Genomic DNA, 20,024 nt, shown 5'->3' on the forward strand with positions numbered 1-20,024 from the left:
CCCGGGAAGAAGGGGGCTGGGCCGGCTGCGCGCGCGGCCATCCTCCTACCACTGCGCCTGCGCGGGCCACGCGCCTCCGTTCCAGAGACTTGCTCAAGAAAAGTTGGGGCAAACTTTCTAACCCGTTTCCTCCGCCCCTTCTCCCTGCCAGACCCGCCCCCCTGCGGCGCCGGGAATTCCGAGGGGCGGAGCGCAGGCGGAGATGGGGGAGTGGGGGGGCTTCAGAGGACTCTGGAGACGGAGGCGTGCAGAAGCTTAGTCTCGGGGCGGAGGTGGCTTCGCGCCCTTAGCGCTCCCGGACGGCCCGTTACCTTCTCCGTTGTCCCGATGGGGGAACTGAGGCCCTGAGCCTGAGGCACACGCGGGGGGAGGCAAAAAAGCGCGGCCTGAGGCGGAGGGAAAACAAAAGGAGAATCACGGACAGACGGGGAGGGGGGCGGGCACTCACACAGACACTGGGACCGAGACCCAAGTGGAGAGCCGGGCCTGGCATTGCTGGGGGAGACGCGGGGTCGGCGCGGGGGGAGAAGATCGGGAAGCGCGAAGAGGAGGGCGGAGAGGGGGGACGGGCGGGGGAGGGGGCTGGGGAAAGCCCGAGGGAGGAGGAGAAGGAGGGAGGAACTTCCCAAAGTTGCAAAACATGGCTACCTTGCCTGCGGAGCCGAGCGCGGGGCCGGCGGCTGGGGGGGAGGCGGTGGCGGCGGCGGCGGCGACCGAAGAAGAGGAGGAGGAAGCGCGCCAGCTCCTGCAGACTTTGCAGGCGGCCGAGGGTGAGGCAGCGGCCGCGGCCGGGGCCGGGGCGGGCGAAGCGGCGTCGGGAGCGGAGGGCCCGGGATCCCCGGGCGTCCCCGGGTCGCCCCCCGAGGCCGCTGCCGAGCCGCCCACGGGCCTCCGCTTCTCGCCCGAGCAGGTGGCCTGCGTTTGCGAGGCGCTGCTACAAGCCGGCCACGCCGGCCGCTTGAGCCGCTTCCTGGGCGCACTGCCCCCGGCCGAGCGCCTACGTGGCAGCGATCCGGTGCTGCGCGCTCGGGCCCTGGTGGCCTTCCAGCGGGGCGAGTACGCCGAGCTCTACCGGCTGCTCGAGAGCCGCCCCTTCCCCGCCGCCCACCACGCCTTTCTGCAGGACCTCTACCTGCGCGCGCGCTACCACGAGGCCGAGCGGGCCCGCGGCCGCGCGCTGGGCGCAGTGGACAAGTACCGTCTGCGCAAGAAGTTCCCGCTGCCCAAGACCATATGGGACGGCGAGGAGACCGTCTACTGCTTCAAGGAGCGCTCCCGCGCCGCGCTCAAGGCCTGCTATCGCGGCAACCGCTACCCAACGCCGGACGAGAAGCGCCGCCTGGCCACGCTCACCGGCCTCTCGCTCACGCAGGTCAGCAACTGGTTCAAGAACCGGCGACAGCGCGATCGGACCGGGGGCGGCGGCGGCGCGCCTTGCAAGAGGTGAGGGGACCCGGGCGGCGCAAGTCCCGCTTTCCCGGGGACGTGCCACCCACCAGCCACCCCCCTCTCCCCCATGCCCACGGCTGGGGTCAGCGCGCCGAGCTCCGGGGACACCTCCTGCTCACGCCTTCGGGCGCCCCCCAGGGCGCAGGGAATACGGTGGACGGAACAGGCACACGGCCCGGGCCCTCTCCCGGACCCCGCAGCTCCTGTCGCGGAGGCCGGGAGACCTCTTCCCCTCTGCTGCGCTCAGAGCTCCGTCCCAAATCCCATCCGTGTCCGTGGCTGGGGGGAGGCAGTGAGGAAATGGGGGGCTGCGGAAAGGGGGACGGGGCCTTGTCCACCCACCGCGCGTGGGGGCATCTTTCACGCCCCCGGGCTGCCGGGCCTTTCCCTGACCGTGGCTCTTCCTCACCCCCCCCACTCACCCCCCCTCGGGGCCCAAACAGCGTGGTCCGTCGTCTGTCTTTGTTGTGAAACGTGAACCTTCCCCAGCTCCGGTTTCCCTGTAACCCAAGCCCTTCCCCTCCCACCCTGCGCGCCGGCCTCTCACTCCCTTTTCTGACGCCGGCGCGGGGGGGGGGGGGGGGCGCGGGGGGAGGCACCGGGAACTGAGCGGGCGGCGGCGGCGGCTGCCTCCTCACTCTCCGGGAAGACGCCGGGCAGCTTGCGGCCCGACCCGGGGGACCCCAGGGCAGCCCAGTGCTCAGCCCCTGGGGCCCGGAGGCCAAGGGACTGGGAGAGGAGGGCCTCCTCCCCCCCGGGGGGGCCAGCTTTAGCTTTTATGGAGAGCTATCAATGCTGGACTTGCAGAGGCTCGTCTTGGGGGTCCTTGGGTGGTCTCAGGAGGAGGTTTTATAACCCGCCCGGTCCAGGCCTCCGGCTGCAGAAGTTTGGGCCGCGGCAAGGTGGGGAGGCAGCGGTCAGCCCCGCGCTCCGGCAGGGCGGCCAGTGGGGACGCAGGGCGTTCGGGACCACAACTCACAATCCTTTCTCTGGCCAGCGAGTCTGACGGGAACCCCGCCACCGAGGACGAGTGCAGCCGCAGTCCCGAGGACCTGGACAGGGCGGTGGCCCCAGTGGCGGCCGAGGCCCCCGCCCAGGGCTCTATATTCCTGGCCGGGGCCGCCCCTCCCGCGCCCTGCGCCGCCTCCTCCTCCATCCTGGTGAACGGCAGCTTCCTGGCTGCGGGCAGCTCTCCCGCCGTGCTCCTCAACGGGAGCCCCGTCATCATCAACAGCCTGGCCCTCGGGGAGGCCTCCGGCCTGGGCCCCCTGCTGCTCACGGGTGGCAGTGGCCCTCCTGCACCGCAGCCCGGGCCCCAGGGGGCCAGCGAGGGCAAGGCCTCCCTGGTCCTGGACCCTCAGACCGGGGAGGTTCGGCTAGAAGAGGCTCAGCCCGAGGCCGCCGAGACCAAGGAGGCCCAGGTGGCTGCTTCGGGGCCGGCGGGAGAGGAGGCTGTGGGGCCCCTGCCCCAGGTGGTGCCCGGCCCCCCACCGGCTGCCCCCTTCCCTCTGCCCCCCGGGCCGGTGCCGTCCGTGGCTGCTCCCCAGGTGGTGCCGCTTTCCCCGCCCCCGGGGTACCCCGCAGGCCTGGGCCCCGCGTCCCCACTGTTGAACCTGCCGCAGGTGGTGCCCACCTCACAGGTGGTGACCCTGCCCCAGGCGGTGGGGCCGCTGCAGCTGTTGGCGGCCGGGCCGGGCAGCCCCGTGAAGGTGGCGGCCGCGGGCCCCGCCAACGTGCACCTGATAAACTCCGGGGTGGGCGTGACTGCCCTGCAGCTGCCTTCGGCCACCGCCCCAGGTACCTCCCGCCTTGCTGGGGCCTGAGGTGGGGGGTGGGGGGCGGCGCCGGCAGCGGGCCCTGGGGAGGTTGGGCAGCCCGTCCCTGGCGCGGCCCAGAACCCTCCAGAACCCGGCGGCGGCCTGATGCTCAAGCCCCACCGACGCAGCCCCGGCCTCGAAGGGGCTCGAAGAGGCTCGCTTTGCCTCCCGCTGATCTCCCTGCCTGCCCTGCTGAGCGTCATCTTCACCCCGGCGCCTGGCCCATGTCTCGTCCCCACAGGAAACTTTCTCCTGGCCAACCCCGTGTCGGGCAGCCCCATCGTGACAGGCGTGGCCGTGCAGCAGGGCAAGATCATCCTCACGGCCACCTTCCCCACCAGCATGCTGGTCTCCCAGGTCCTGCCGCCTGCCCCCGGCCTGGCCCTGCCCCTGAAGCCAGACCCGGCCATCTCCGTGCCCGAAGGAGCCCTCCCGGTGGCCCCCAGCCCTGCTCTCCCGGACGTCCACGCCCTGGGCCCACTGTCTGCGCCGCCGCCGCCCGTCCCCGTCCCCGCCGCCGCCACCGCCGCCACCGCCAGCCTGCCCTTCTCCCCGGATTCCTCGGGTCTCCTACCCAGCTTCCCGGCGCCCCCGCCCGAAGGGCTCCTGCTGTCGCCCGCAGCCATGCCCGTCTGGCCCGCGGGCCTGGAACTGAGCGCGGGCCCGGAGGGGCTGCTGGAAGCAGAGAAGGGGTTGGGGACGCAGGCCCCCCACGCCGTGCTGAGGCTGCCGGACCCCGACCCCGAGGGGCTGCTGCTGGGGTCCACGGCCGGCGGCGAGGCTGACGAGGGGCTGGAAGCCGAGCCCAAGGTTCTGACCCAGCTCCAGTCGGTGCCTGTGGAAGACCCCCTGGAACTGTGACCGCCCCCCGCGCCGCGCCTCCGCTGCCAATGGTGCTCAAGATCTGGGGCCGCGCAGACATCGCTTGGGGCCGAACGAGGGGGCTGCGCAGACACGGTCGCTTTGAGCCGAAGATCCCACACACTACGGGCGCTGCCCCCCAGCCGGGCCGTGGAAACTCTCCAAGCCCTGGAGGTGCCGGGGTGGGGGGGGCTGGCCCCTGTCCACTCCCGCCCAGGGACACTGTCCTCGGGCTCGGCGGCGTCCTCTGTTACAGCCCTCGCTCTGTGCCCCAAATATACGGGGAGGTTTGGGGGTCCTGACTCGGGGGCTCTGCCCCCCTCAACCTGGTACTAGCTGTGAGCTGCAAGCCCTGCCACGTGGCTGGATTTCCGAGCCCCTGGGCCCGCCCCCGTTGCTCCCTAAAACACTAATAGGTCCACTGACGTCCAGTGTTCTCAGAACCACTTGGAGTCGGAGGGTGGGGGACAGGCAGTCCTGTGCCCCAGACCCCCGGGACCCTCCCGGCTGGGCCCTCCCTGCTGAAAAGGGAGGCAGGTGCGGGGAGGCCTGCGTGAGGCTCCCCTGGACTAGAGCCTTCTTTCTCACCTCCGGCCCCAGACCAAAGATCCCCTCACCCCTGGGGCAACCCTGACCCCTGTGTCTAGTTTGTATCATAAATCTTTATTTTTCTAGGACATGTTATGCCTCCATTTCAATTAAAATAAAGTTAACAGACAACTAGAACCTCCAGGGGTGTGGGCTACCTTCTAAATTACTTGTCCAAAGGAAACACTGGACCATAAAAAATCCCCACCCGAGATTCTGGCTTTCTGGCCGCCGCTGCCGACAGGGCCGGGGGGCTGGAGGGCAGCTCTGTGCTGCCGCTTGGGAAGGTGTGGGTTCTCTCCAACTGCAGGCCCCGGGCCCTCCACATCCTGCAGGAGGAGCCCCCACCCAGGGCGGAGGAAGCAGGGGACCAAAGGAGCCTGCCTTGTCCTTGCTGGTAACAAGGGTTCCACTTTATTTTGTTGCGAACAATAAATAATCTATAAATAGAACAGGGGAGGGAGGAGTGGGGCGAGGTAAGAATGAACAGGGCTGAAACCACTGGACCCTGGGGTGGGCAGCGGAAGGGCAGAGCGGGCCCCTTCTCGTCAACTTCGCCTCACTGCCTTTCACTCAGGGCTCCCCTCCTTGGGCCGGCGGCGCCCCCGGAGGCACCTGAGCGAGGGAGGGGCTGCGGGCAGGGCAGGGGACGGCGGGCAGGGCAGGGCAGGGGACAGCGGGCAGGCTGAGTTCAGGCGGCCCCCGCACCAGGCAAACGCGCACAGCATCGGAGCCCTAAGTACGCCCCCTCCCAGCCTGCTCCAGGAGGGGGGAGGCCCGGGAGGGGACAACCTCTTCACCGGCTCCCGGTTGCAAAGCGGAGGAGGAGGGGGCGCAGCAGGTTACCCTTTCAGGCATGCTGAGGGGGCAGCAGAGGGCCCAGCTCCGGGGAGCGGCGGGCCCTCTCGGCCAGCAGCTGGTAGAAGGGCTTGGGGGCCCCCCAGTCCTCGTCCCCGCTGCCCGAGCCGTCCTGCTTCACGATCCGGTTGTGCTGGAGGCTGAACCTACGGGCTTTGACGCTGGGGGAGAGGGGGGCCGATCGGTGGTCACGCCTTCTCTGCCCTGGGGGGCGTCTGTCTCACCGCCCCCCCCCAGGGCCCAGGCCTCCAGGTCCCCGTCTGCACAACGGGGCTGGGCCGCCGGAGCCCCCCACTCCTGTGAGCTCTGTTACGAAGTGCGCACCTCGGGCTGTGTGTTCAGGGGCCGGTGAGGGGGGCAGGCGGCCGCTCTGACCAGGTGGACAGCAGGGGGGGGAGGAAGGGGGGCTCGTGACAGGGAAATAAGGACCCAGCTTCCTGCTCTGAGAAACTCCCTGTGGCAGGAAGGGCAAAGGGGGTCCAAAGCCCGAATTGGGCTATTTGCCCGTCTAAGCTCCGAGGTCGAGCACCTCCCGACCTCCGTCACCCCCCAACGATCTCATAAGAGTTGGCAACACCCAAATCTTCCGCCCCAGTAATAAACTCCAACCTGTTCCCAATATCATGAAGCCCAAGGCTCTAAAAATCAGAGCAGGTGTCCGGGGGCCCGGGAGGCCCCTCCGCTCCGCCCCCCCCCACGCCCCCGGGGCCCGGGCTCCTCACCAGTATGGTCTTCGCTCCTGCTGGGTCATCACCCGCCAGAGTTGGGCCAGCTCCTTGGTGGCAGCCGTGGACGCAGTCCCAGGACAGGCTCTGGGACAGGAGGGAAGAGGTGAGGAGAGGCCCACAGGGCAGGCTGTTCAGGGCGAAGGCCAACGGCCTGACCACAGGAGGCTCCCCTCTTAGAACTCGGATCTTTTCTACCCACTTTGGCCTGAAGGGCCTCAGGACACACCCTCTGGAGCCCAGGTGTCAAAGAAGGGAGGGGGACTGATGGGTTGTCGGGAAGGGGACACCGAGTCTCGGGACCTGGAGGGGACCCGCATCTTCCTGTCAGGGCACCAGCTTTTCGCTGTGGATTGGGGGGCCTCCCCCCACCGACCCCCACCCCCACCTTCAGGGCTGGGCGCCTGACCTATCAAGTCAGCCCCAAGAACTTTTGCGGGAAACATTAGAAACAAGGAGCTCTCCTCCCCCCAGGGTCGCTGGACCTGAGCTTTGGGGGGACCCTCTACCAACCGCACCCCATGTGCTTGAGAACAAAGCCAACCCAGAAGAGCAGAGCGGAGAGAGGGACAAAACGCCCAGACGGCACCGCCTGAGCCCTGGGCCCAGCCACACCTGAAGGCCATCTACCTCCTCTCCTCCTTCAGGCTATGTGAGCCCCGTTCCTCTAAGTCTGACTTAGGTCTCACTACGTACAGTTTGCAGGCCTTGACCAGTGCGAGGGGACCAGGTTAGATGCTGGGCGGGGGTGGTGACTGAGGAAGGGTCAGTGGGTCATGGCCAGAAGGGGCAAACGTGTCAGACAGCAGGGGCAACATGCTCTGGGTGGTGGTGGGGGAGACAGTGCAGGTCGGGCCCCACCCAGGGCCCAGAAGGACCCCCACCCACCGGATGTACTGCTTCCGGTTCATCCTGCAGAACATGATGAAGCCATTGACGCACTTCTTCTTCATCTGGGTCGGGCAGGGGGCTTTCTTGTTTTCATTGGGCTTCGTCGGGCCCTGGCCCGCCCGGCCCTTCCTGGCCTTCCTCCCGGCCGCGGGCAGGGTGGCGGCCCGTCGGGTGGGGGTCCACGTGTAGTCCCCATCCTCGTCGCTGGAGGACAGCAGGCCCTCGGGGTCGGCCTGAGCGTCCTGGGTGGGGGACGGGGAGGTGAGCGCCGGCAGGAGACAGGGGAGCGACCTCGCCGATGGCTGTCCCCCCGTCACCTCCTGCCGCCTCCACACCGACTCAGTGTCTGAGTCCTCCGAGCTGGAGCTGGAGCTGGAGCTGGAGCTGGAGCTGGAGCTGGACGGCGCCTTGCTGTTCTCGCTCAGCGACAGGTAGCAGTGGTCCAGCGAGACGGACGACTGGCACAGGCTGTGGGAGTCAGGGGGGTCTTCGGGAGCCTCCGAGGGCGTCTCCTGGCGGGTGAAGGAGAAAGACAGGCGACGTGAGGGGAGACCACGGTGTCCCTTCATGTCCCCACTCACGGCTTTCCTAACGTCACGGGAGCATCAGAACCAGCTCGAATTTAAGACAACCTCGTCCAAACAGCCCCTGGACGTCCAAGCAAGTGTTCCCAGGTTCCCACAGCAGGTCGGGGGGACTGGCTGGGGCTCAGGGGCTCGCCCCCCCCCGTTCTGGGCCAGTAGCTCTTAATGCCATCGGGTCGGCAGCCGTGACGCCCTGGGCAAGTGGTAACTTCTCTGAGCATCAAGTTCACCTACAGAATGGAGGTCACGCCACATGCCCTGCAGGGCTGAGAAGCACCTCGCCCAGTGCCTGGCGCTTCCTAAGAGCTCTGCTAGGAGTGCCTATTTTTGTTTCTGCTGCAGGTTCAGCTCCTCGTTGGAGGAAAGAGTAGAGGTGGAGGCAGACTCATATGGGGACCCGAGCTGGGGCTGCCCTTCCGTCAGCTGGGCGGTGAGACCCCAGAGAGGACTGTGGCCAGAGGTGAGCCCTGGGGCCCGGGAGGGAGGCTCTTTCCAACTGAGGATTCCTGAGCTCATCCTGCTGGTTTCAGTTTCCTCGTCTGTCAACTGGGGTCACCAGAGACCCCGCAGCTGTTAAAATTACGTGGGGTCTTTTCTGGGCACCCGGCAGCTTTTAGCTCTTGTCCTTGGGGTCTAGTTCATTCCAAATGCCCAGCACAGAGTGGGGCGCCCGGTGGCCAGCAATGAGTGGGGCGCCCGGTGGCCAGATGAGGACACAGACGGTAGACGAGTCTTTGGAAGGACAGGGAGAAGCTCGAGCAGATGGACAGTGAGCAGGTGGGGGGAGGCGGCCGCCTGGTCGCGGGCACGGGTGAGTCCGTGAAGCAGGAGAGCGATGCATGTGGGAAGGACGGACAGTCAGCCGTGTCTGTGGACGGCTGCCTACCTTGTCCTGGAGCGCCTCAAGCATGTCGTCAGAAGGTGAAGACTCGGGATCTAGGAACACTTCTTGGAAGAGAGCTGTCGGGGAGGGAGAGCGGGCGGTGGCTGGAGCAGATCGCCCCGGTGCCCTTCTCCGGGTCTCTGCTTCAGGAATCTCCTGTCCCAGGACCAAATCCGGCTCACAGGCCAGCTCCCCTGGGGCAGCTCCAAGCTGAGCAGAGGGTGTGGGTCCCTGACGCTGGCTCCTGGAGCCTTCCCCTCACTGGGCCGGTCCGGGGCCGCTTCCCCATGAAGCCGCGGGCTTCTTGAGCCAGAGCCCGGGTGGGATCCACCCCGGGGCACCCAGCACGGCCGAGCCCAGGGCAGCGCACTTGGTAGGTTATCGCCGTATGTTTTCTGAATGGACCAAGCGTTGGGTCTGGGCCCGGGAGCTCACCTTGGGTCAGGAACTCAGTGCCATCCCCCCGGATCTGATCTGGTGGCAGCCTTCCTGGGGAGCTGAAGAGGGAGGGGCTGAGCCCTAGGATCTCGCTCGGGTGGCCTGTCACACTCCAGTTGTTAATCTGGGGAGGCCCCAAGGCCAGCGGGCTCCCTGAAAAGGAAGCATCGGGCTTGAGGATGACCTTCTCCCCCAGTGCGGTGGCTGGAGCTGAGGAGATGGTGTGAGACACAGGGGAAGGGTGACTCGGTCAAGTGCTCATTTTGAGTGCTTTGTAGAGGAAATTAGAAGACGCCATGCCTGGCATCAGGTCATGGATGACCAGAAACAGAATCAGTGTCTGATGTGCCGCTTCTGAGAGACTGACTGTAGCCGCCTGGGGCTCTGGGTTAAGAAAGATTCTGAGGCAACGTGTGGGCTTCACAGAAAGAGGGATGATTGGCTAGCACCGTCTGCCACAGTGGCCGCACACAGCCCTGTGCTGGGCAGACACCGGGTCCCTGTCCTCTTTCCTCCCACCTCAGTGCTGCTCAGAAGGATGTGAGCGGGAAAGGCCCCACACAAGCCTACAAGGAGGAGAGATGGAGTTTCAGTCACCAGGGGGGCTGCCCTCCGGGGTCCAGGCAGGAAGCCAAGGGTCAGCATCTGGGGACTCCTTGTCCAGCTCCTCGCTGGAATCGTAGAACACCAGCTTCTGCCTGCAAGAGGTGGGAATTCGAGAGGCAGACCCAGAGCCCTGGGCCCAGCTGTTTCCCCCTGGGGTGTCTTGGTGTCGCCTGCTGTGACGAAAGACAGGGGTCACTCTGTGCTGGCTGCTGGGGGGGGGCGGGAAGCCTAGTCAGCTGAGGCGCCGGCCCTCAAGGGACTTCAGGCTGGTGAGGAGAGGCGGCCGTCCCCGCGTGCTGATGCGCAGGGCGCAGGGCTGTGATGGGCCGTGTTCCAGCAGGACTCAGAGAGAGGACCACACTGAGCTCGGCCTGAAGGGTGGTGGTCTTCTCGGTGGACGAGGGCGACAGGCTTGTCAGGAAGAGGGATCAGGAGGGTGAAAAGTCCAGAGCAGGCCAAGGCCACGGCTCCCGTGGAGTGGCAAATATGTGTTTCGGGTCAGGGTCATGGGGTTGGGGCAGGGGAGGGGGCTAGCAAGATGAGCTGGGGCCAGGGAAGCTCTCAGATGCTGACCAAGATACCGGGGCTCTGCCCCACGGGCACTGAGGGAGGCCTGAAAGCCATGAGCTGACGTGACCGAGGTCCGGGGTTAGAAAAGCCCCTGCGGCCCCTGCGGAGGACGGGCTGGAGGGGTGAGGCACGAGGCAGGGAGGCTGGCGAGAGGCCGCAGCCCTGGTCCGGCAGCCCCAAAGCCAGGCTCTGCTTTGAGCGTCCGCCGCCCGCACGAAGCTGGGCCCGCGGTGTTCTCTCCACAGACACCAGTGAGGATGGCAAGCGACCTCATTTCTCACCACCCCTCAGCCGTGCCGGACCAGACACCTCAGCCTCCCCCACTCGGAGCCCTTGGGGTTCCCTTACCTGGGACAGGGCTGGGTCCTGTTGAGAAAGTGGATCTGCTCAGCCCCTTGCTGGGCCTTGAAGGCACGGTAGAGCCCATCACCCTGGCCGCTGACTCGGCCATAGCCGCCTGGGGGGAATGGGAGGCAAGCGGGAATGCTTACTGCTGCGACTGGAACAAATCCCAGGAGTCACAGATACCTGGATGGAGAGGTGCCACGGTCTGCCACGGCCTCTCCCTCCCACATCCTCATAAGACCTCGGGCTGCGGGGCCTCTGCGTGAGCCTACGGGATGCCCCGAATGACCCCTCGGTTTCTGGAAACCCACATCCCTCTCAGAGGTGTAAGAGAACTAAAATCCTGAAGTGGAATACTGTCGAGGAAGACGATGAGAGCCAACACATACGAGGCGCTCGCCCTGCCGGCACGGTTTGGGGCATTTTAATACGAGTCAGTGGCCCTTTGCCGGAGGGTACCATGAATATGCCCGTTTTACAGTTAAGCAAACTGAGACCCTGAGATACCAGGTAACTTGCCCGAGGTCACACAACTAGCGGAAGAGCCGAAAAGCCCTCCCTCCCCAGGTGGGTGGGGTGCCTCCTCTGGGCCCCCATGGCCTCCTGGGCGACCGCGGGAAGTCGGGGTCACTCTGTGCTCCTTCACTGGGCTGTGCACCAGCACTCGCACACGGCCTGGCCCCGAGATGCTCGGGGGAGCAGGGGCCGGATGAATGGATGAGGGGGCAGGACGGCTCAGGACCTCCCCAGCCCGCCAGGCGCCCCCGTCTCGTCCGGCGCCCTGCTGGGCGCGTCACTACACCTTTTCCAGGTGGCCCAGGGATGGGAGCCACGGAAGCCATTGCCCGTCTTCCCCCGGCTCTGTGACCCACAGCCCCACGCGAGAGGCTCACTGATGCTGCCCCGCCCTTCCATCCACAACGGGGCCTAAAGGGAAGGAGACGTGGGGAAGGAGGCCCAAGACAGAGTCCCTCTTGTCCACCGCGGAGGCCCCACTACTGGGCCCCGGCTCGGGATGCTGCGGGCGCCTGCCCAGGAGTGTGGAAGGGACTAAGTTAACGGTGAGGGCAGACAGCAACCTGAGAAGTCACAGTGGATGCTGTTCTCGGCCATGTCCAGCAACGTCAGCCGGGACCTGCCTCCCTTCCTGTCACCTTGAGGCAGGGATGACGTAACTTTGGGGTGACAGCCGGGGCTGGCACATCTTGAAGGGGTGGTGGTCCCCCCCATGTGTCTTCCTTGCTGTTCTGGGGATGGGGTCGCCCACTTCCCGGGCTTCTCCAGGGCCAGACAGCGGCGAGGGTTCTGGGCCCGGGTCTGGCGTTCTGGGGGAGCAGAGAGACGAGCATCAGAGGGGGCTCCAGTGGAGGGTGTCCCTGCCCTGGGCCCCCCAGCCTATTCCAAGCTTTGCCGGGCCTGGTCGCTCACCAGCCCTTCCCAGGTCAGCCTGGATCCTCAACGAGCAGTCACCTCAGCCGAGGCTCCCTGCCCCTACCCACACATTCGAATCACCTTGCGAGCTCTGGAAAAAATACTGATGCCCAGGTTCCACCCCAGGCCACTGGAAACTGACTTTCTGGGTGTGAGGCTCAGGCACAGGCATTTTTTACAGTTCCCTGGATGATTCAGTAGATATGCAGCCAAGACTAGAAATCATTGGTTAGGTGCAACTCCCATTTTAAAGACAGGCCAACTGAGGCCTTCAAGAGGCCAAGGGACACGTGGAGAGTCAGCAGCAAGGCTGAGGCTGGCCCGGGGATGCTTGCTTTCCACACTTGGGGCTTTCCATCAGCCTGTGCTCCCTGATGCCCTGGCCCGGGACGGGCTGTAAGGACAATAAATGGTAATAGCAGCTTCCCTTCACCGAGTGCTGACCATGAGCCTCTCCACTCAGCATTGCTCCAAGGGTATGTACCCAGGCTCCTGGTCCTTAAGACCACCCTGTGGTCCACCCCCAGGATGCTGAGGCTCAGAGAAGGAAAGCAACCATGCCAGGCCTCGGAGGTAGTGAGCCCAGGGGCCAGGGCATTGAACCAGATAGATCTCGCTGTAAAGCGGTGTCAGGGGCTCTGGGTAGCTGATCGGGCCTCCCTGGAATGAGAAAGGCTCTGGAGAAGGAGCTTTGCTCCCATGTGACCTGGCTTCCTATCTGGTCTCCCTTGTACCTGACAATCCAGCGGGTTTCTTCTTCCGGGGTTTCCGGCAGGCTCCCTGAAGACGGGACTTAAGAGAGTGCGGGGAGCTCGAAGGGGTGGAGTGTCTCCGACGGGCAGGGCCCGAGGCCCAGTTCCAACCCAGCCCTGCACAGGGTGGAGAAAGAGGTCAGATGCCCCCCGACCTCATGCCGTCCTGCCTCCTCCTTCCAGACGTGCTTCCCAATCCTGGGCAGAGGGCTGGGGGGCGGCCACAGTCCCCAAGCTGACTTTATAGATGTGGAAACTGAGCTCCCAGGAGGAGCCTGGACTGGTCTGAGGTTGCACGGCCAGGCGACAGAGGTTCCAGGGCATAAACTCAGATCCCCCCAAAGCCACTCAGGGTCCTCCAAGAAGGAAGACAGACTCAACGCTTCCCAAAGGCTTCCCTGCCTCTCTGTCAGGCCTCTCAATTCTTCCTCCTCAACATCGCCCAAAGGTACGACTTCTGTCCCCAGCCTCACCCTCAGTGCGAGATCGGCCTGTCTCCGGTCCAGATCCCTCCTAAAGGCCTCTTCGCTGACCTCCCTGACTCGAGTTTCTCCCTTAATAACCAACCAATCCTGCTCACTAGATGTCAGACACCTCTTGCTTAAAAAAAAAATCTGATCATGGCGTTCCCTGGCTTTTTAAAGTCCTCTGCCATAATTCTCATCTTCGTCTCTCTCCTTAGCCCGAGCCCCGCGCTGTGGAAAATCCATGTCTAATTCTGGCCCTCCAAAAATGTAACTACTACTAGGCTACTATTGACCAGAGTCCTTACCAATAACACAAATGGGTGATTAGTCTATATTTTGTATATCCTGTGTTGTATACTGTATTCTTACAGTAAAGAAAGCTAGAGAAAAGTGTTAAAAGCATAAGGAAGAGAAAAGACATTTACAGGACTGCACAGGATATATCTAAGAAAATCTGCGTATAACTGGGCCCATGCAGCTCAAACCCGTGTTCTTCAAGGGTCAAGTGTACTAGCATCGGTTTCATTTTGCAGATGAGCAAACTGAGGCACAGGGAGGTTAAGGTCATAAGACACGTGTCTGCGTCAGGGTCTGGTTCGCGAGCCTGCGCACGTCGTCCTGATGCGGCACGGTCCCTCCAAGCACACCAGCTGCTGGCCTGTCCCAGACATTCCACACACGTCTTCCTGTCGTTGCGTGCTCCTGCTCACGGCTTCTCCTGCCTGCCGGGTCTCCCCCAGGCTACCGTCCGTGCAGGCCCGGTCGCGAGGCCCCAGACACCCTGCTCTGAGTTCACAGCATCGGGCCCATCTCTCTGACTCTGTCAGCTCTGCCAGGCTCTGAGATCCCCGGGGACTGGGGCTCATCGAAGTCACTTGGTATCCCTGACAGCCAGGACCGGACTTGATGGAGAGCAGGCCCTGGGAAATGGTGACTGAACTTACTTACCCCTGAGTCCGCCTTCCCCATTGGTGGTGTGGAATTTGAGCAAGGCCTTGGCCACATCGATGCTTTTCTGGAGGTACTGAATGTAATGCAGGACATGCAGCAGAATCTCCTTCTGCCCCCAAAAGAAAGACAGGGTTGAGCACAGGAATGGGGGCCCAAGACAATGTGAGGCTGCAGGGGACCAGAGACAGGCTGCAGGAGCCCGTTCCCCAGCCCGACAATTCCTCTGGTGGCGGAGATATTCCTATTCTGTTTAGACCTTGCTGCAGCTCAGGGAGAGGTCTGTTGCAGCTAAGGAAACCGAGGCTCGGAGTGCTAGCATGACTTGCTAAGGTTAGAGAGGAAGGGGCAGAGCTGAGATCTGAACTCAGGTCTGCCTGCCTCCTGGCCCAGTTTTTCAATGCACGCTGTTTGGCTTCTCACCCATGGCCCCTTGCACATGCTGTATTCTCTATCTGCAAAGCCCTCCTCTTCTCCCCACAGGCTCCCGCATTGGCTTCTCCTCCTCTGAGCCTTAGCACAGTGGTCTCCCCTTCCAGAAGCTTTCCCACCTCCCTGAACCTTCTCGCTTAGGCTGGGTCGGATGTCCCTCCTCAGCACTCTCGCAATGCCCTGGCCTAATTACCTGTTCATGCGTTATTCTCTCTCATTGACCTTGAACTAGTTGAGGGTAGAGGCTGTAGCTAAGTGATTTCTGTAACCTTTGCTCACAGAATCGAGAGGTAGCTTAGCCACTGATCGCTGAAGGATGATCTCCGTAGCACAGAGCATGATGCCTTCTGCCCAGCAGGCATCACCCAGCCAGCCACCACGTACTAAGTCAGTGTCAAAGACACAAAGCTAAAAAAGACTACTACCCACTGCGGGCCAGGTACATAGGGGTGAAGCAGACATCCTTTTGTTTACCTTCATGGAATTTATAATCTAGTGAGGACAGCAGCCCTCAATAAACTCGTAAGTCATACAGAATTATCAACGGTGTGATAAGCATTATGAATAAGAGTGTAACAAGAGATTCTGAAATTGGACTTGAGTGTCTGGAAAGACCTCCAGCATTTATTATTTTTAAAGATTTATTTATTTATTTTAGAGATGGAGAAGGGGCAGAAGGAGACAGAGAGAGAATCCAAGCAGACCCTCCCCTGAGCATGGAGCCCAACGTTTGGCTCGATCCCAGGATCCTGAGATCACAACTTGAGCCAAGACCAAGAGTTGGACGCTTAACCGACTATGCCACCCAGGTGCCCCAGGCCTCCAGCATTTAAGTGGAGACCTGAAGAATGACAAGAGTTAGCCTGGTGAAGAGGTGAGGGAAGAGCACCAGTAAGTATTTCTTGGATTGAACTGGGTCCCTAGGATACCAATAAAACCATTAGCAGTAATCTTCCAAACCCTAGATCAGGAAACACGGTCCCACAAAGGGACTTGTGTGAAACCGTTCCATAAGCTAGAAAGTGACGGTCACTGAAATGATATGACCTGATCCACGGAAGGAAGCTATAATCTAACTAAGGAATACATATAACACAGGCAGGAGACTGTTACTTTGGAAGGACCCGGATCCAATCTGCCACTTCCTGGCTGTGTATCGGGAACAGACCGTTTTACCTTTCTGAGCTCAGTTTTCTCATCTGTGCAATGGGAATGAGGATATTCAGTGAAGCTCAGAGGATTATCATTAGGACTGAATAAATTAGTGTGTGTGAAATCACCCAACACAGAGCCTGATATACCAGTTGCCTAATAAATACTTCATCGATGATTGAATGAGAACGCTTTCATCAGGTTCTCAAAGGATTAAATGAGGACCTTTTCTAACTTTGAGAACCGGACCATGGGGTTCCCGAGAGCAGATATTTTATCTCCAACCCCTGGCTTGGCACATGATTGGCACTCACTACGCTGTGTCTGTAAACCGTCAAGTTATATGAAATGTGATTAGTAGCAGTATAAAGGTTTTATGCAGAAGGCCATTGGGCATCATTTCAGATTCCAAGACCGAAGGTTCGGGAATTGACGGTTCAGGAAGGTTAGCTTGGGGGCTACGCCAGAGGTTCCGATCCCAGAGACCTTCTGAAGACAAGATCGACAGGTCCTATAACTGTCTTAGCTGAGGGGATTCATTCATTCACTCACTCATTCACCCATTCATTCAACAAACACCTATTGAGCACTGAGTGACCAAGCGGTTGAGGATGTGGGCCTTTGGAATGAGACACATCTGACTCTTTCTCTCTGCCATCAACTAGCCGTGTCCTTCTGGGCAACATGACCCCTCTCCTCACAGTGGAGAATGAGCATACCAGATGCACCTCTCAAGCCTTGGGGGAGGATTAAATGAGAAAACGTATCCAAAATGCTTGTCACTCGGGGTCTGATACCTAGAACCCTCAGTAAATTGGGAGTAGCTGTGGTTGTTGTCTGCTGGCCCTGCGGGTGCTGGGGATAGAGATGTTTCCATTATGGTCCTTAACCCTCACAAAACCCCTCATCTAAAGGGGTCAGAGATAAAGAAACAGTCCCCATATGTCCCAGGAATATACCCAGGGCTTTGATGGTCAGAGAGAGAAGCCACAGGACCATACAGGGCTGGGGGCACATCATGAGTCAGGATGGTGAGGAAGGATGCCGCGAACCTAAGCCACACCCCAAATCTCAAACACAGGAAAGGCAACACATAACAGCTCAGTTCATTCATTGAGCGTCAGACTGAGCGCGTCTGTCACAGCACAGCCCTGTCACAAGTCGTGGTGACACCCTCCAGGCACACAGGTCGAGGGGGAGGCTGGGGACTGGCAGGGATACAGGTTGTCTGCGGAGCAGGAGACCCAGGACTGAACCTAAGGAAGGATGAAGGTGGGGAGGAAGAGGGATCCTTAAGACATCAGAGGATCAATGGTCACGAAAGCAGGCTGAGGCCTGGGGAGAATTCCACGAGATGTGGTCATGCGGTCAGTGATGAAATGTTGCCTGTCACCTGACTCGACTGTCATTCCTTCGGGGCCAGGACTGTCCCCCAGTCGTCTCTGCCCCCCCCCCACCTCCCAAGAGTTGATTGCAATACCTGTGCACATTGCATACACAGATGCTTGAGGACAGAGGGCAAAATTCCTCAGGTATTTCTGAGCACCGTGGTGGTCTGCTTAATGCCTCTCCCTAAGGACGTCCATGTCCTAGTCCCCGGAGCCTGTGAATATGTTGCCTAATATGACAAAAGGGACTCAGCAGATGTGACTGAGTGGAGGATCCTGAGATGCAGAGATTGTTCTGGATTAACTGAGTGGGCCCACTGTGGTCCCAGGGGTCCTTACAAGTGGGAGGGAGGCAGGAGGGTCGAAGGCAGAGAAGGCAAGGTGAGGATGGGAGCAGAGGAAGAGAAAGAGAGACACTGGGAGATGCTACGCTGCTGGCTTTGAAGGGGCCATGAGCCAAAGAACACAGGCGGCTTCTAGAAGTTGGCAAAGGGAAAGGAAACGGATTCTCCCCGGGAGCCTTGGAGAAGAACCGACTCTTAGACCCGCGAGGCCGATTTTGGACCTCAGCCCTCTACACTGTTCGAGAATAAATCCGCATTGTTTGCAGACACAGAGTTGTGAGGCCACAGGAAGCTAGGACACAGTGCCGACGGCTGCGAGAGGCTTAGGAGGGAGAGTCCACATGAACCGGGGATCGGTGGAAGGTGGTAGGCACCCAGGAGGTGAGGGTTACGATCTGGCGCCCAAAGATCTGGATCTTGCCCCAAACGCCCACTCTTCTGAGCCTCTCAGAAGGCAAGAGGCACGTTCTAGCTGGGGATTGGGGACTCCTGGGTTGGAATCTTTATTGTCTTGACCACATTCTGAGTTCCCAGCAGATGAGGAGCGGGTCTCAAGTTCCTTTGCCTCCCCTCGTTGCGACCAGAACAGCTTCTGCCATCCAACAGTCTTTCCATAACTGGCTGATGAATAAGTGGATATGTGATGGAATGAGAGGAACTATAGCAAGAAAACATCACACCACGCCTTCCAGATCTCTGAGACCCTTAGTAAGTCGTCACCACTGGCGGAGCGAGGAGGCAGCTCAGCACCGTAGGTATTTATCGAGTAGCCACTTGGGGGACGCGCAGAGCAGCTTTAATTCCTGCTACCTCAGGAGATGGAGATGCCGCCCCCAGGACCCAGGACAAGGGACTCAGAGAGGGAAGTGACATTTCTTCAAGGACTGTCACGGCTAGTGTGCCTCACAATATCTCTGGGTAGTAGGCATTATGTTCCCTCGTTTTATGGCTGGGAAACAGGATGCTTGAGAGGCTGAGAAGCTGAGGACCCTGCCCAGAGTCCTGCCACTTCAGGGCTGACAGGCTCGAACCCATGGCTGTTTGACTCCCCAAAGTGATGACTTTTACCTGGCTCCTTGCCGATCTTTCCCTCCCAGCTGCCCCTGCCCCTTTGCAAGAAAGGATCCCCCAGGCTTCTAGTGATGGGATCACAGAAAGGCCCACTCAGGGCAGGACCATGCCCATCTCGGTGCTGTCGCCGAGAGGGTCTGTGTTGGGGCCCCAGGACGAGGGATGGTAACCCGGTTACTGAGATTTTCAGACCTGCCCCCCACATCCGCCTCCTCTCCCTCCACCCCCATACCTTGGTGAGCTTCTTGGTGCCTGTCTTCAGGGCCACAGGCAACAGCAGTGCCAACTCATGAAGTTTGCTGGTGTGGTTCTTCCTCTGCCTCCTGTTTGGGGCCGAGAGCTGGTATTGGTTAGGACATTGGCACCTGACCCCCCCAAACCACCTGTCTCCGTGCTCCCCATCTCAGAGAGGCTGTCCACCCCAGGACCCCCAGACAGAATCCTAGGCATCGTAGGTCTCATCAAATCTCGCCCATTCCCCTTCCAATCCTCTCTCTCCAGCCCCAGGCCCTGCCCTAGTCCACGTGTGGCCGTCCCCCTAGCCCTCCCAGCCTCCCCCGCCTCCTCCAATTCATCCTGTCTACTAGCATCAGGGTGAGCTTTCTGCAACACAGATCTGGCCATGGTTTTCTTATCTGGGCAATGGGAATGAGGATATTCACTGAGGCTCAGAGGATTATCAGTAGGACCAAATACACCTGTGTGTGTGAAATCGTCCAGAACGGAGCCTGATACTCTAGTTGTCTAGTAAGTGCTTCAAAACTCTCGACGCCATCCATTAGTAAGGACCAAGTTGAAACCCTTAATCTGGCTTATAATGGCCCTCAAGACCTGGCCCGGCTGACCATTCTGGTCTCATCTCTTATAGGACAGGTGAGGTACCTCTGCTAAGGGCCCTCAACCCCATGCTCATGCATTTCTCTGAGCCCTGCTCTGAGCTGAGAGCTGGGGGGGGGGGGGGGCACTGTATCTCTAGCATCCAGAAGAGGGTCTGGCACACCGTGGGAACTCACTGCATATTTGCTAAATAAATAAATGAGGGCATGACAGAAGCTGACTCCTGGGTGGATGCAGAACTTCCAGGATCTAATCCCTGCATTCATAATTCATAATATAACCCTGTACACACACACCTCCACCTCTCTCTCTCTTGACAGATGGGGACACAAAGACATTGGAGTGTCTCTCCCAAATTATGTACTATTGCCAGACTCACACACAACTCCTTTGGGAATGCCCGGACACCCCCGTCTCCACCCAATCCTTTCTTGCCTCCCCTCAGGGCTCAGTACAATTGCCACCTGCCCAGAAAGCCTCTGGAGACCTCCCTTGCCTTCCTCCCCTGCTCTAAATGTCCACAACACTTTGTCACCTGCGGCCTGGCCAGGCCCCCAAACACTCCCTTGATTACAGACGGGTGTTTA

The 20,024-nt window shown here is 61.1% G+C and overlaps 2 protein-coding genes across 2 annotated transcripts; one reads left to right on the forward strand and one right to left on the reverse strand.

Moving 5' to 3' along the window:
- The first annotated feature begins 640 nt into the window (after positions 1–640).
- Positions 641–4,840, forward strand: SIX5 (SIX homeobox 5). The gene is made up of 3 exons (XM_032388403.1): positions 641–1,443; positions 2,447–3,246; positions 3,508–4,840. Exons 1-3 carry the CDS (start codon positions 641–643, stop codon positions 4,125–4,127), a joined length of 2,223 nt encoding a protein of 740 aa, XP_032244294.1. The 3' UTR covers positions 4,128–4,840.
- A 725-nt stretch (positions 4,841–5,565) lies between these two features.
- BHMG1 (basic helix-loop-helix and HMG-box containing 1) lies at positions 5,566–19,618 on the reverse strand. Its single transcript, XM_032388952.1, has 13 exons — positions 19,614–19,618; positions 18,833–18,965; positions 14,214–14,325; positions 12,781–12,915; positions 11,676–11,940; positions 10,619–10,708; positions 9,692–9,792; positions 9,092–9,247; positions 8,660–8,733; positions 7,507–7,701; positions 7,187–7,431; positions 6,296–6,385; positions 5,566–5,734 (listed from the first exon to the last, which is right to left on the reverse strand). The coding sequence occupies exons 1-13, from the start codon at positions 19,616–19,618 to the stop codon at positions 5,566–5,568; spliced, it is 1,770 nt and encodes a 589-aa protein (XP_032244843.1).
- Positions 19,619–20,024: the final 406 nt, after the last annotated feature.

Source organism: Phoca vitulina, unplaced genomic scaffold, assembly GCF_004348235.1.
Source record: "Phoca vitulina isolate PV1807 unplaced genomic scaffold, GSC_HSeal_1.0 scaffold52, whole genome shotgun sequence".
Classification (NCBI taxonomy): domain Eukaryota; kingdom Metazoa; phylum Chordata; class Mammalia; order Carnivora; family Phocidae; genus Phoca; species Phoca vitulina.

What these genes read in the sequence shown, in the direction of transcription:
- SIX5 (XM_032388403.1), top strand. Translation starts at nt 641, where the DNA reads ATGGCTACCTTGCCTGCGGAGCCGAGCGCGGGGCCGGCGGCTGGGGGG. An exon ending in GGCGGCGCGCCTTGCAAGAG is followed by an intron (nt 1,444 to 2,446) that starts GTGAGGGGACCC and finishes TTCTCTGGCCAG; the next exon opens with CGAGTCTGACGGGAACCCCG. An exon ending in GCCTTCGGCCACCGCCCCAG is followed by an intron (nt 3,247 to 3,507) that starts GTACCTCCCGCC and finishes TCGTCCCCACAG; the next exon opens with GAAACTTTCTCCTGGCCAAC.
- BHMG1 (XM_032388952.1), bottom strand. An exon ending in CCCGGAGGGCAGCCCCCCTG is followed by an intron (nt 9,248 to 9,691) that starts GTGACTGAAACT and finishes CTTCCTTTTCAG; the next exon opens with GGAGCCCGCTGGCCTTGGGG. An exon ending in CAGGAGCGAAGACCATACTG is followed by an intron (nt 5,735 to 6,295) that starts GTGAGGAGCCCG and finishes CCTCTCCCCCAG; the next exon opens with CGTCAAAGCCCGTAGGTTCA.